The sequence below is a fragment of the Eurosta solidaginis genome, chromosome 1 (assembly GCF_040869045.1).
Source record: "Eurosta solidaginis isolate ZX-2024a chromosome 1, ASM4086904v1, whole genome shotgun sequence".
Taxonomy (NCBI): Eukaryota; Metazoa; Arthropoda; class Insecta; order Diptera; family Tephritidae; genus Eurosta; species Eurosta solidaginis.
Genome location: NC_090319.1, coordinates 107,192,275 through 107,206,225, shown reverse-complemented (window position 1 = coordinate 107,206,225; position 13,951 = coordinate 107,192,275). Strand labels below are relative to the sequence as shown.

At 40.7% G+C, this 13,951-nt stretch overlaps 2 protein-coding genes across 2 annotated transcripts in view; one reads left to right on the top strand and one right to left on the bottom strand.

The window, feature by feature from the left end:
* LOC137236681 (adenosylhomocysteinase-like) overlaps nt 1-13,951 on the top strand; it is a 505,973-nt gene that overhangs the window by 357,458 nt on the left and 134,564 nt on the right. The window lies entirely within an intron of this gene.
* LOC137237532 (jerky protein homolog-like) lies at nt 3,888-6,332 on the bottom strand. The gene is made up of 5 exons (XM_067761273.1): nt 6,250-6,332; nt 5,919-6,174; nt 4,689-4,904; nt 4,155-4,631; nt 3,888-4,088 (listed from the first exon to the last, which is right to left on the bottom strand). Exons 1-5 carry the CDS (start codon nt 6,330-6,332, stop codon nt 3,888-3,890), a joined length of 1,233 nt encoding a protein of 410 aa, XP_067617374.1.

Here is a 13,951-nt window from a genome sequence, read left to right as displayed (position 1 = left end):
AATTGCCAAAGACCATCTCCGACGCTGAAGGCTGTTTTTCCTTTGTCTTCCTCCTTCACCTCCACTTGCCAGTAGCCACTTTTCAAGTCCAGTGTGGAAAACCATTTCGTACCAGAGAGCGAGTCCAGAGTGTCGTCAATTCTTGGCAATGGGTAGCTATCCTTTTTCGTGACGTCGTTCAACTTGCGGTAGTCCTCGCAAAATCTCATTTTCCCATCCTTCTTCTTCACCCTTCTTCTTCACAAGTACCACAGGTGAGCTCCATGGACTAGCTAATGGTTCGATGACGCCGCTGTCGCTCATTTCTTGTACGATTTGATTTACAACTTCCCGTTTTGCCAGTGGAGCACTACGAGGAGCTTGACGTATCGGCCTCGCGTCAGCAGTGTCAATTTGATGTTTCACAACATTGGTGCGGCCTGGTTTGGAACCATCCTGGTCAAATATGTTTGCGTACTTTAGGAGCAGTTGCTTTGCCTTACTCTGATAATCTTCCTCTAGCCCCTCCGTCCATGCCGTGATGTCATTTGAAAGATCAGTATTACTAGATGAAACGTGTTCCTGGAGCTGTTCACAGTAAATAACTACTTCAGCCTCTTGGCATCTTCCCAAAATAGCTCCTTTGGTCCGTTTGAGTGGTGACTTGAACTCATTGAGTACTCTTACCGGAATACGTCCATCTTGTTTTGTCATAGCCAAGGTTTTTCCTACAAGTATGTTCGGTGCTGATTTGTTTGCTGCTTCGACAACCCACAATGTGTTTGTCCCACAATCTCCATCAACCTTTGCCCAGATGACTGCTTCGGATTTTGGTGGTATTTGCTGACTCTCTTCCACCAGCACTCATTTACTGCTGTAGCCCCTCTCGTAGCCGAAATTAAGTGGCACATCCATGTTCTTATATCGCATCGTCTTGCTTTGCATATCGATTGATGCCCTGGTCGATTAATAAGTAAACTCCAATTATGATTTCATCAACAATCCACTACTATAAAACTGTGTAGTACCGTGACGTTCCCGATTGCTACTTCACATGCTACTTCTCCAATTACCTAGGTGTCCTCTCCCTTGGCTGTACGTAATCTTGCTCCAAGCAATGGTCTTATCTTCTTGTTGACTAAATCTGACCGAATGATTAAATGGGATGCACCCGTATCTACAGTCAGTAAACGTTCCTTTCCATCCACATTCCCTCCGACAGTAATATTGCTTGACATTCTTCCAATTTGCGAGATAGAGATTATGCGGCATTCAATTGAGGGAGCCAGCTGTCGCCCCTTGCGGCTGACTCGCTTTAGTTTAACGATTGAGTGGATTTGGAGATTTGCTCATCTCCTTCAGCTCTGCGTTTACGGCCACCCACATTGCTGGAACTGTTAGGATTGGTACTGCAATAACGTGCAATGTGCACTGGCTTTCCAAATTTAAAGCATTTGACGGCACCATCGTTTTTCTGCTGCGTTCCTTTTAATGCTTCCAAAATTGTGTCTACCCAGTCTGGCCTTTCTACTTCCACACGATGGGCTTTGTACGCTGGCTTACTCAAAAGTGAGGCAGTTTCTTGTGTCAGTGCATGGGATACCGTTTCTGCGAATGTTGGTTTTGGGTTTGAATATGTCGCTCGCTTCGTTTCTACGTCCCGTATGCCATTTATAAAACTCTGGATTTTTACCCTCTCGGTGTATTCCACGGGTGCGTCCGCATTTTCCAAATGAGCCAACCTTTCAACATCCGAAGCAAACTTTTGCAAAGTCTCATTAACTTTTTGGTAACGGTTTTGCAACTCTATTTGGTGTATCTGCTTCCTGTGTTCGCTTCCGTATCGCCTCTCTAGAGCACTCATCAATGTTTCGTAGTTGTTCCGCTCCCCCCCCCCCCCCCCCCCCCCCGGGACTACTCTTTAGGATTTCAGCAGCAGATCCTTTCAATGCCACGTATAGTACAGCAACTTTATCTTCAGCACTCCAGTTGTTCACTGCTGCGGTCTTCTCAAACTGAATCTTAAACACCTGGAAAGGAACAGAGCCGTCAAAATATGGAGTTTTTACCTTCGTATTGCTTGCTGAAACAACTGGGCGATTTAGTTGCAACTCCTGTATACGACCTCTCAAAGCTTCTATCTCGGCATCAATTTAGTCCTCGAGCTGTACAATTTTTGTATTCTGTGCTTCTAATTGCGAAGACATTTGTGCCACCTGCAATGATAAACGCTCCTCTTGTGCTTCCATCTTGGATGTAACCTGTGTCGACATTTCTGAAATACGCGTTTCTTGTGCTTCAATCTTCGATGTTATTTCTAACAATACGTCTCTTCTGTTCTTCCATTTGGGATAATATTCGCGACGACATTGATGTTACTGTCGATGTTTGTGCAGATATTGCTGCCAATATCATGTTCAAGTCTGTGCTCGTAACTGTCTGCGATGTTTCATTTTTCTCTTCAATTTTTGTTGTCTCCTCGCCATCAAGAGGAAAGACATACTCTTCCACGTTAATTCGTTCTGCTTCCATTGCCTCTCGTAGTCGTGCTTGAAGTTCGATTTTAATGCCGCTTATATTCAATCCACGGCTCTCCAACTCCTTCTTCAGCTGCTGCATCTTCAATTCACTCCATTTTGCCATGTCCAAGTTGTATTCGAAGTCTTCGGAATTTATTCAACAATTCCTCTTCTGACACCAATTGCAAATCCTCTTATTTGCAACCTTCTGCTAAATTCGAATCACTAAACTGTTGAATAAATAACTCCAGTATTTAATAATGCAAAATGGCCTTTATTAAAGTACTTCACAATAAATAACTCTACTATTGCCTGACAGATTGCGTACTCAATCAAAACTGCTCCTAGCGCCTCTATTGTTGAGGCCTTTTATAATCTTTGATTTCCTCGTTGCATCTTCTAGGCGCTTCTGTTCTCGAATCTACTAGTTGGTTATCAGTTATAATTATACTACAGATGTACGTGTATAGCTTTCCTATGCGCGTGTGTTTGTGAGCGACATTTCCACAATTATAATTGCATATCTCAGATAAGATATCTGCATGTGTTTGTTGCTTCTCCGCTGCGTATACATACATATGTGTAGGCATAATGATTGAATTATTGATGTGCATTCACGTCACTGCTTATCATCGGCTTAGAGATGACAGTACCCCTAGTGTTGCCAAAGAGTATATATTTGTTAAGAGGCGTCACTCGATACTTTTGTTGTTACAAAAGCAAATTACTCGATGTTTTCTCAAGGTAGTCGTTGGTTTTTTTGTCAGATGTATTTATAAAAACGCCTTCTATATATTTTCGTGGGGTATTTGTGTTAATTTTATTGATTGTATTAAATTAATTAATTAATTCTCTTTCCAAAAATTGTAATTATGCAAAGTCACTTCACCGCATAAATATATAGGATGCAGTTAAAGAAAACTAAACAAAACTTCCTTGAGAATCACATTCGACATGACAGGGTTGCTTTGGCAACAACAAAAGTATCGAGTGACGCCTCTTAACAAATATATACTCTTTGGTGTTGCTAATATTCGTTACAATATTATATACATATACAGTGCACTCGCGATAATATGAACCAGGCTTGTTCAGTTTTGCGGGATTGTTCATATTTACGACAGGCAACTAAATTGAAAAATATTATATTTAATTAGTTTTAAGACATATATTTTTTATTTAAAACCGCAAAAGAAACGTTACTCATTCAATTTTTCACATTACACAAGTAAAAAATCAGTTACAGTCAAAAAGTTAGTTATGAATAAATTCATATTCAGTAAAATTTTTGGAAAAATTCATGTCGAAAAAAAATCAGTAATCCTCTTTTGTTGTTTCTTTTGTTCAAGCATATTAAAGTTTCCTTTTCCCTGAGCTTGTTCAACACATTTAAATCCGATTTATCAACCATTTCAATTTCAGCCCATTCCAAAGTTTTATTAAACATGTCAATAGCTTCCTTTGATGTAATCGTTTTTTTGCCTCCACAGAACAGTCACCATCATCGTCGGAAATTTCCTCTATTTCATTGTCATTACATTCAATAGCATCATCGCTCCATTCTCTAACGTTGAAAGCAATGAATTCAACCTTAAGTGAAATTTAATAAATATAAAAAAATAAAACTTCTTTGACTATCGGTTCTAAAACACAAACCTCAGGTCTCAAGTATGACAAAAGATTGGCTGCACCTTCCTCCAAATCTCTTACATTCATAATTAAGTTGCTTCGAAGAACACTCAAAGGAATGTCATCTTCAGGATCCTCTTGATTTTCTACCATACTTAGAACATTGCTCCAACGTTTGGATAGCACAACAGCATCTACCTTACTCCATGCAGATTCTAAAGTAACAATCGCGTCCTTAAGTGTAATTTGCTTTAGAGCCTCAAGCAACTTAAACCCCTTTGCAGCCACAGAAGCCAAAATACTGTTTCTATAGTAAAGTTTCGTAATCCTGATTGCGTTTTGATCCATAGGTTGTATAAGAGGGGTGACATTTGGTGGCATAAACCTTGCTAATATGCAGCCGCCTTCACTTTTTAGTTCATCCTCGGGTGAATACGATGGAGCGTTATTAATTAGAAGGATAGCTTTTACTGGTAATCCCTTCTCTATCAAAAACTTTGTAACCTAAACAATATTTATGAGCTTTAAGCTAGTGAGATAGAATTACATATGAAAGCTTACCTCAGGTATGAATGAATGGTGGAACCAATCTTTAAAAATAGCCGCAGTCATCCAAGCGGATTTAGAATGTCGATAATACAATGGGCAGTCGAAACCTTTAAACCAACGGGGGTTTTTAGCCTTTCCGACTACAAGAAGCTTGAGTTGATGAGATCCTGACGCATTTGAACAGCACAAGAAAGTTACTCTTTGCTTTTCCATCTTTGCACTTGACGACTGCACGTTGGAGAAAGCATAGCATGTAAGCATGTGTATACGAGTGAACGCGAGCATTTCTCAGCGACGGTTATGTACATTTTAAATTTAAATAACTAGGGGAGTCCCCAATTTATGAGGCTCTTGAAATTCGATAGAAATTTGAAAATCAATAATGTTCATATTTTAGAGCCTTTGCCGAAAGTTCATATTTTAGAGTACTCAATGGAAGTGAAAAAGTGTTCATATTTTGGGATGTTCATATAATAGGGTGTTAATATTATCGCGAGTGCACTGTATATATACATGTATTGGTATATGTAGATATACACTAGACTGGGTCGAAAAAAAAAGTTGCTAATGTCTGCCCCTAAATTTGAGGATTATGTTGAGAGGGTTTCGGACAAATTTTTTTTATTTTTTTTTATCCTTCGAAATACAGCCGAAACGGTTTTTTCGTTGTAACTTGGTTATTTGACATCCGATTTTTAAAATTGAGATGTCATTTTGGCGCTGAGAAGCTTCACATTTCCGTTTAATGTCCTTTTAAGCTATGAAGACGCTTTCACATGATTAGGTCAGCTAACAAAATTTTACCCCCACCCCCTAATGTATGTTTTTTTCCTTACCAAACGAAAGTACTTAAAAATTCAAGAAAATGTTGATTTGAAACCATATTACTAAAATAATAAACAAAGAAGTTATAGCACTGTCAATATTTATTGCAACTGTTATTTTACCTGATTCTTATTATACTTAGACCTGAAACTCATGATATTTTTGGAGGAAAAATTGCAGGGTTTGCATTGAAAAGTTAATAAAGACATGCCAAATATCATGAATAGGGGAAGTCGAAGTAAATAAGTGAGTCAAACCTGTTGCTTCGTATTTATAATACTAACACTATGCGACAAAATCAACTTTTTTTCTGGGTATTGGACAAAACCCACTTTTTCGTAGAGATTGAGGTTTAAGTAAACAAAGTACTATCTCCGTTTTGCGAACTTAGCCTCCAAAAAATAGATATCGGCTTACGAAGTTCGTAATCCTCTTTTGTTGTTTCTTTTGTTCAAGCATCTTAAAAACTTCCTTTTCCCTGAGCTTCTTCAACACATTTAAATCCGATTTATTAACCATTTCAATTTCAGCCCATTCCAAAATTTTATTAAACATGTCAATAGCTTCCTTTGATGTAATCGTTTTATCTGCCTCCACAGAACAGTCACCATCATCGTCGGAAATTTCCCCTATTTCATTGTCATTACATTCAATAGCATCATCGCTCCATTCTCTAACGTTGAAAGCAGTGAATTAAACCTAATGTGAAATTTAATAAAAATAAAAAAATAAAACTTCTTTGACTAACGGTTCTAAAACACAAACCTCAGGCTCAGGTCTCAAGTATGACAAAAGATTGGCTGTACCTTCCTCCAAATCTCTTACATTCATAATTAAGTTGCTTCGAAGAACACTCAAAGGAATGTCATCTTCAGGATCCTCTTAATTTTCTACAATACTGTAACGAATTTTACTTGTAAATCCTCTTATTTGCAATCCTCTGCTAAGTTCGAATCACTAAACTGTTGAATAAATAACTCCAATTTGTAATAATGCAAAATTGCCTTTATTAAGGTACTTCACAATAACACTCAAACTATGCAACGAATAGCTTGCTTAATAACCACACTGATTGATAGCTCAATGAAACTCTACTATTCAAAATAATACTGCTATTGCTCGCTAGATATCGTCTTAATCGAAACTGATTGACAACTCAAATCAAACTGAATTACAGCGCCTCTACATTTGTCGCCTTTTATACTCTTTGGTTTCCTCGTTCGCATTTTCTAGAATCTACTAGCATTGTCCATGAGCTCTCAAACTTCTCAGCTATATCTAAAATTGCACAATTTTATACATCTTCTAGGCGCTTCCAGAATCTACTAGTCCAGTAGCTCTCAAACTTCTCAGCTGTAACTATAATTGCACATTTTTATAGTTTTTCTCATTGCATACTTATAGGAGAATCTCAGATATATGCATGTGTTAGTGCATTTACTCTCCGCTGCTCGTATACGTACATGGTACATATATGTAGACGCAATGATTGATTCGTTTATGTAGATACAAGTGACTGTCTGCTTTATTGTTGTTGTGACTTTATTTACTTAGCATCAGACTAGGGATGTGAGTATCACTTAGTGTCACTCATAGTCGTCACACTGCCCTCCACCTAAGTCTGATCGTCCCGATCAGACAAACCTCCCGATCTAAACGCTGCTAATCTCTCCAAATGAACCACTTTCATTTTGGTTCGTGGTTTGGTAGTGGTTTGTATGCGGTACACTACATCGTTGATCCGTTTTACAACTTTGTATGGACCTTCCCAGTTACACCGCAATTTCGGGGACAAACCTTTTTTTCGTTGAGGGTTGTAAGCAGCACCAAATCTCCTTCCTGAAACCCTTCCGAATTAATTGCTTTATCGTTCCTCGCTTTCATCTTGTCACTCATAATCTTTGCTCGTTGCCTTACCAAATCGTGTATCTCTCTCAGCTCTTCTTCCAAGACACCAGTGGATTTCTTGACATTCCTCTCCGCATCGGCATCTATCCCATACTTCAAATCAGCTGGCAGTCGAAGGTCATTGCCAAAAATTACCTTTGGGGGAGTTTGGCCCGTTGTGTCATATTGTCACGGATATTACCACCCCTAAGTTATCCCATCACTAAGGCGATGCTAAGGCCATGCCAAGCAGTATTTACGTTAATAATCAAATCAAGTATACACATATATAAGGCAGCCCAGAGAGATGTCACACACAGATGCATTTACTTATACGGCTATGGGCGCGCGAGAGACTGTAAACTACAAACATTCACATCAATAATTCAATCTTTATGTGTTTACATAAACGAATAAATAATTGCGTCTACACATATGTACGTATACGAGCAGCGGAGCGGCAATGCACAAACACATGCATATATCTTATCTCAGTGGTCACAAGAGAGGGCAATAATTTGTGCACGTAGTTGTGGCTGGCGATTTTGTAGCCGAAACAACTAGTAACTTCTGGAAATCGAAGAGCCTAGAAGTATGCAGCGTAAACTATAAAAGCGGTGCAGGCGAGTAAGAAGTAATTCAGTTTGATTTGAGTTGATCAGCAGTTACGACTAAGAAGATATCTAGCGAGCAATACCAGTATTATTTTGATTAGTGGAGTTTCATTTGAGCTATCAGTTTGGTTATTAAGCTATTCGTTGCACAGTTTGAGTGTTATTGTGAAGCATTTTAATAAAGGCCATTTTTCCATTATTCAATATTGGAGTTATTTATTCAACAGTTTAGCGATACGAACCTAGCAAAAGGGGCAAATAAGAGGATTTGCAAGTAAATTCGTTACAATTGGTGTCAGAAGAGGAATTGTTGAATAAATTCCGGAGGACAACAAGGACATGGCAAAGTTCAGTGAATTGAAGATCCAGCAACTAAAGAAGGAGTTGGAGAGCCGTGGATTGAATACAAGCGGCGTTAAACTTGAACTTCAGGCACGGCTACGAGAGGCAATGGAAGCGGAAGGAATTGATGTGGAAGAGTATGACTTTCATCTTGATGGCGAGGAAGTAACTAAAATTGAAGAGAAAAACGAAACATCGCAGACAGTTACGAGCACAGACTTGAACATGATTTTGGCTGCAATATCTGCTCAAACATCGACAGTGGCTTCTCAACTGGAATCGCAAAAGACAGATATAACATCTCAACTGGCATCTCAACTAGAATCCCAGGAGAACCGTATAACATCCAAGATGGAAGAACAGAAGACACGTATTGCAGAAATGTCGTCAGAAATAACATCGAAAATTGAAGCACAAGAAACGCGTATTTCACAAATTTCAGCACAGATATCATCTCAGATCTCCACACAACTAGAAGAGCAGGAAGTCCGTATATCATCTAAACTGGAAGCGCATATGGAAGAAAAACTAACCCAGTTTCATGAAGGCTTCAGTGGTCGACAGGATAAAATCGAGGCCGAGGTGGATGCTTTGAGAGGACGTATCGAGCAGTTGCAACTAAATCGCCCAGAAGTTTCAACGAGTAATCCAAAGGTAAAGACACCATCCTTTGACGGTTCTGTTCCTTTTCAGGTCTTTAAGCTACAGTTTGAGAAGACCGCAGCAGTGAACCAATGGAATGCTGAAGATAAAGTTGCAGCTCTGTTCGTGGCACTGAAAGGGCCTGCCGCGGAAATCTTACAGACTATTCCAGAGTACGAACGGAACAGTTATGACGCATTGATGGCTGCTGTAGAACGGCGATACGGAAGCGAACACAGGAAACAGATATTTCAAATAGAATTGCAAAACCGCTACCAAAAAGCTAACGAGACTTTGCAGGAGTTTGCTTCGGACATTGAAAGATTGGCTCATCTTGCAAATGCGGATGCACCCGTGGAATACACGGAAAGAGTGAAGATTCAGAGCTTCATAAATGGCATACGGGACGTCGAAACGAAGCGAGCCACATACGCCAACCCAAAGCAAACATTTTCTGAAACGGTATCCCATGCATTGACCCAGGAAACGGCGTCATTATTGAGTAAACCAGCATACAAAGCTCATCGTGTGGAAGTAGAAAGGCCGGAGTGGGTAGATACAATTTTGGAAGCTCTGAAGGGATCACAACAGAAAAATGCCGGAGTTATGAAATGTTTCAAGTGCGGTAACCCAGGTCACATTGCACGTCATTGCAGTAGCAATTCCAATAGTTCCAACAATGTGGGTGGCCGTAAACGCAGAGCTGAAGGAGACGAGCATATCTCCAAATCCACTCAATCGTTAAACTAAAGCGAGTCAGCCGCAAGGGGCGACAGCTGGCTCCCTCAATTGAATGCCCCATAATCTCTATCTCGCAAATTGGAAGAAGGTCAAGCAATCTTACTGTTGGAGGACATGTGGACGGAAAGGAACGGTTACTGACTGTAGATACGGGTGCATCTCATTCCATCATTCGAGCGGATTTAGTCAACAAGAAGATAAGACCATTGCTTGGAGCAAGATTACGTACAGCCACGGGAGAGGACACCCAGGTAATTGGAGAAGTAGAATGTGAAGTAGCAATTGGGAACGTCACGGTACTTCACAATTTTATAGTGGCAGGTATTGTTGATGAAATCATAATTGGAGTGGACTTCTTAATCAACCAAGGCATCAAGATCGATATGCAAAGCAAGACGATGCGATATAAGAACATGGATGTGCCACTTAATTTCGGCTACGAGAGAGGCTACAGCAGTAAACGAGTGCTGGTGGAAGAGAGTCAGCAAATACCACCAAAATCAGAAGCAGTCATCTGGGCAAAGGTAGATGGAGATTGTGCGACAAACAAATTGTGGGTTGTCGAAGCAGCAAATAAATCAGCACTGAACATACTTGTAGAAAAAACCCTGGCTATGACAAAACAAGATGGACGTATTCCGGTAAGAGTACTCAATGAGTTCAAGTCACCATTCAATTTGACCAAAGGAGCTATTTTGGGAAGATGCCAAGAGGCCGAAGTAGTTATTAACTGTGAACAGCTCCAGGAATACGTTTCATCTAGTAATACTGATCTTTCAAATGATATCACGGCATGGACGCATGGGCTAGAGGAAGCCTATCAGAGTAAGGCAAAACAACTGCTCCTAAAGTACGCGAACATATTTGACCAGGATGATTCTAAACCAGGCCGCACCAACGTTGTGAAACACCAAATTGACACTGGAGATGCGAGGCCGATCCGTCAAGCTCCACGTAGTGTTCCACTGGCGAAGCGGGAAGTTGTGAGTCAAATCATTCAAGAAATGAGCGACAGCGGCGTCATCGAACCATCAGCTAGTCCATGGAGCTCACCGGTAGTACTTGTAAAAAAGAAGGATGGAAAAATGAGGTTTTGCGTGGACTACCGGAAGTTGAATGACGTAACGAAAAAGGATAGCTACCCATTGCCAAGAATTGACGACACTCTGGACTCGCTATCTGGTACGAAATGGTTTTCCACGCTGGACTTGAAAAGCGGCTACTGGCAAGTGGAGGTGAAGGAGGAAGATAAAGAGAAAACAGCCTTCAGTGTCGGTGATGGTCTTTGGCAATTTACAGTGATGCCTTTTGGACTTTGTAATGCACCGGCTACTTTTGAGAGACTCATGGACCAGGTACTGAAAGGACTACATTGGAAAACATGCTTGGTGTACCTGGACGACATCATCGTATTGGGCAAGAACTTTGATGAACATCTTAAGAACTTGGAGGAAGTTTTCCAGAGAATAGCTGGCGCTGGTCTGAAGTTAAGTCCCAAAAAGTGTGCGCTGTTTAAAAAAGAAGTCAATTATTTGGGTCACAAGGTAACGACAGAGGGCATCTGCACTGCGAACGAAAAAATAGAGGCTGTAAAGGATTGGCCAAGACCACAGAACCTACATGAATTGAGAAGTTTTCTTGGGCTGTGCACATATTACCGCCGATTTGTACCAAATTTTTCCAGCGTAGCCCATAGCCTCCATGAGCTTACAAGAAAAAACAAAGCTTTTGAATGGAAGAAGGAGCAAGAAGTGGCTTTCCAAACATTGAAGGAGCGTTTGTGCACTGCCCCAATGTTAGCATATCCGATTCCAGGAGCAACATTTATTCTGGATACAGATGCGAGTGGATATGCTATAGGAGGCGTTTTATCACAACTGGTCGATGGACAGGAGAAGGTAGTTGCATATTACAGCCGTTCGATTGGAAAACCAGAGAGGAACTACTGTGTTACGCGGAGAGAGCTGTTGGCATTGGTAGACTGCATTAAACATTTTCACAAATACCTCTACGGCCAGCGATTCCGTGTCAGGACAGATCACGCAGCGTTGAAATGGCTTCTGCAGTTCCGTAATCCGGAAGGACAATTGGCACGGTGGATCGAGCGACTACAAAGCTACGACTTTTCCATTGAGCATCGAAAAGGTAGTACCCATGGAAATGCTGATGCAATGTCACGAAGACCATGTAGTTTGGAATGCAAGCACTGTTCAAAAGCCGAGGCTAAAGAAGACATTATAGATGTCCAGCTAATGAATATAACATGTACAGATGAATGGGACAAGGAACAGCTAAGAAAGTGCCAGCTAGAAGATGCAGATCTGTCACGTGTTATGCAAGGGCTCGAACGAAATGAAAGACCAAACAGAGAAGAGAGTCCCATTGCGAAGTCATATTGGGCACAGTGGAACAGTTTAGAATTGATATCCGGTTGCCTTCATCGAGTATGGGAGAGTGAGGATGGTAAATACAAGAATAAACTGATAGTTGTTCCCAGAAAGAGGATTCCTGACGTGCTCAGCGAGCTGCATAATGGTCCAAGCGGAGGTCATCTTGGAATCACGAAGACGCTCGAGAAGATTAAACAGAGATGCTATTGGGTTGGTTGCCGTCAGTCGGTCACTGAGTGGATTGCGAACTGCGAGGTTTGCAGCAGAGCGAAAGGGCCCAGAACACGAAGTCATGGCCAGATGAAGCAATATAACTCAGGTGCGCCATTTGAAATGATCGCCATGGATGTCGCAGGTCCATTTCCTACTAGTAACCGCGGAAACAAATACGTACTGGTGGTTATGGATTATTTCAGTAAATGGCCAGAGGTATACCCAATCCCAAACCAAGAAGCAGAAACAGTAGCAGAAGTGGTTAAAAACGAATGGGTTGCAAGGTATGGTGTACCAATGGAGTTACATTCTGACCAAGGCAGGAATTTCGAATCAGCTGTGTTCCAGGAAATGTGTAAGTCATTGGGCATTCGAAAAACACGGACAACTGCATTGCATCCTCAATCCGATGGTATGGTAGAACGATTCAATAGAACATTGGAGGAGCACTTAAGGAAAGTAGTAGACAAATACCATAAGGAATGGGATACCCGCATACCATTATTCTTGATGGCTTACCGATCAGCAGTGCATGAGACAACGGGCCAAACCCCTGCAAACGTAATTTTTGGCAATGACCTTAGACTGCCAGCTGATTTGAAGTTTGGGATAGATGCCAATGCGGAGAGAAATGTCAGGAAATCCACTAGTGATTTGGAAGAAGAGCTAAGAGAAATACATGATCTGATAAGGCAACGAACAAAGATTATGAGTGACAAGATGAAAGCCAGATACGATAAAGCAATTAATTCAGAAGGTTTTCAGGAAGGAGATTTGGTGCTGTTATACAACCCACAACGTAAAAAAGGTTTGTCCCCGAAATTGCAGTGTAATTGGGAAGGCCCATACAAAGTTGTAAAACGGATCAACGATGTAGTGTACCGCATACAAACCATCGGTAAACCACGAACCAAAATGAAAGTGGTCCATTTGGAAAGGCTGGCAACGTTTAGATCGAGAGATTTGTCTGATCGGGACGATCAGACTTAGGTGGAGGGCAGTGTCACGGATAGTACCACCCCTAAGTTATCCCATCACTGAGGCGATGCTAAAGCCATGCCAAGCAGTATTTACGTTAATAATCAAATCAAGTATACACATATATAAGGCAGCCCAGAGAGATGTCACACACAGATGCATTTACTTATACGGCTATGTGCGCGTGAGAGACTGTAAACTACAAACATTCACATCAATAATTCAATCTTTATGTGTTTACATAAACGAATAAATAATTGCGTCTACACATATGTACGTATACGAGCAGCGGAGCGGCAATGCACAAACACATGCATATATCTTATCTCAGTGGTCACAAGAGAGGGCAATAATTTGTGCACGTAGTTGTGGCTGGCGATTTTGTAGCCGAAACAACTAGTAACTTCTGGAAATCGAAGAGCCTAGAAGTATGCAGCGTAAACTATAAAAGCGGTGCAGGCGAGTAAGAAGTAATTCAGTTTGATTTGAGTTGATTAGCAAGAAGATATCTAGCGAGCAATACCAGTATTATTTTGATTAGTGGAGTTTCATTTGAGCTATCAGTTTGGTTATTAAGCTATTCGTTGCACAGTTTGAGTGTTATTGTGAAGCATTTTAATAAAGGCCATTTTTCCATTATTCA

What these genes read in the sequence shown, in the direction of transcription:
- LOC137237532 (XM_067761273.1), bottom strand. Translation starts at nt 6,332, where the DNA reads ATGAATGTAAGAGATTTGGAGGAAGGTACAGCCAATCTTTTGTCATAC. An exon ending in GAGGTTTGTGTTTTAGAACC is followed by an intron (nt 6,175 to 6,249) that starts GTTAGTCAAAGA and finishes TTTCAACGTTAG; the next exon opens with AGAATGGAGCGATGATGCTA. An exon ending in AAAAGAGGATTACGAACTTC is followed by an intron (nt 4,905 to 5,918) that starts GTAAGCCGATAT and finishes TCCAACGTGCAG; the next exon opens with TCGTCAAGTGCAAAGATGGA.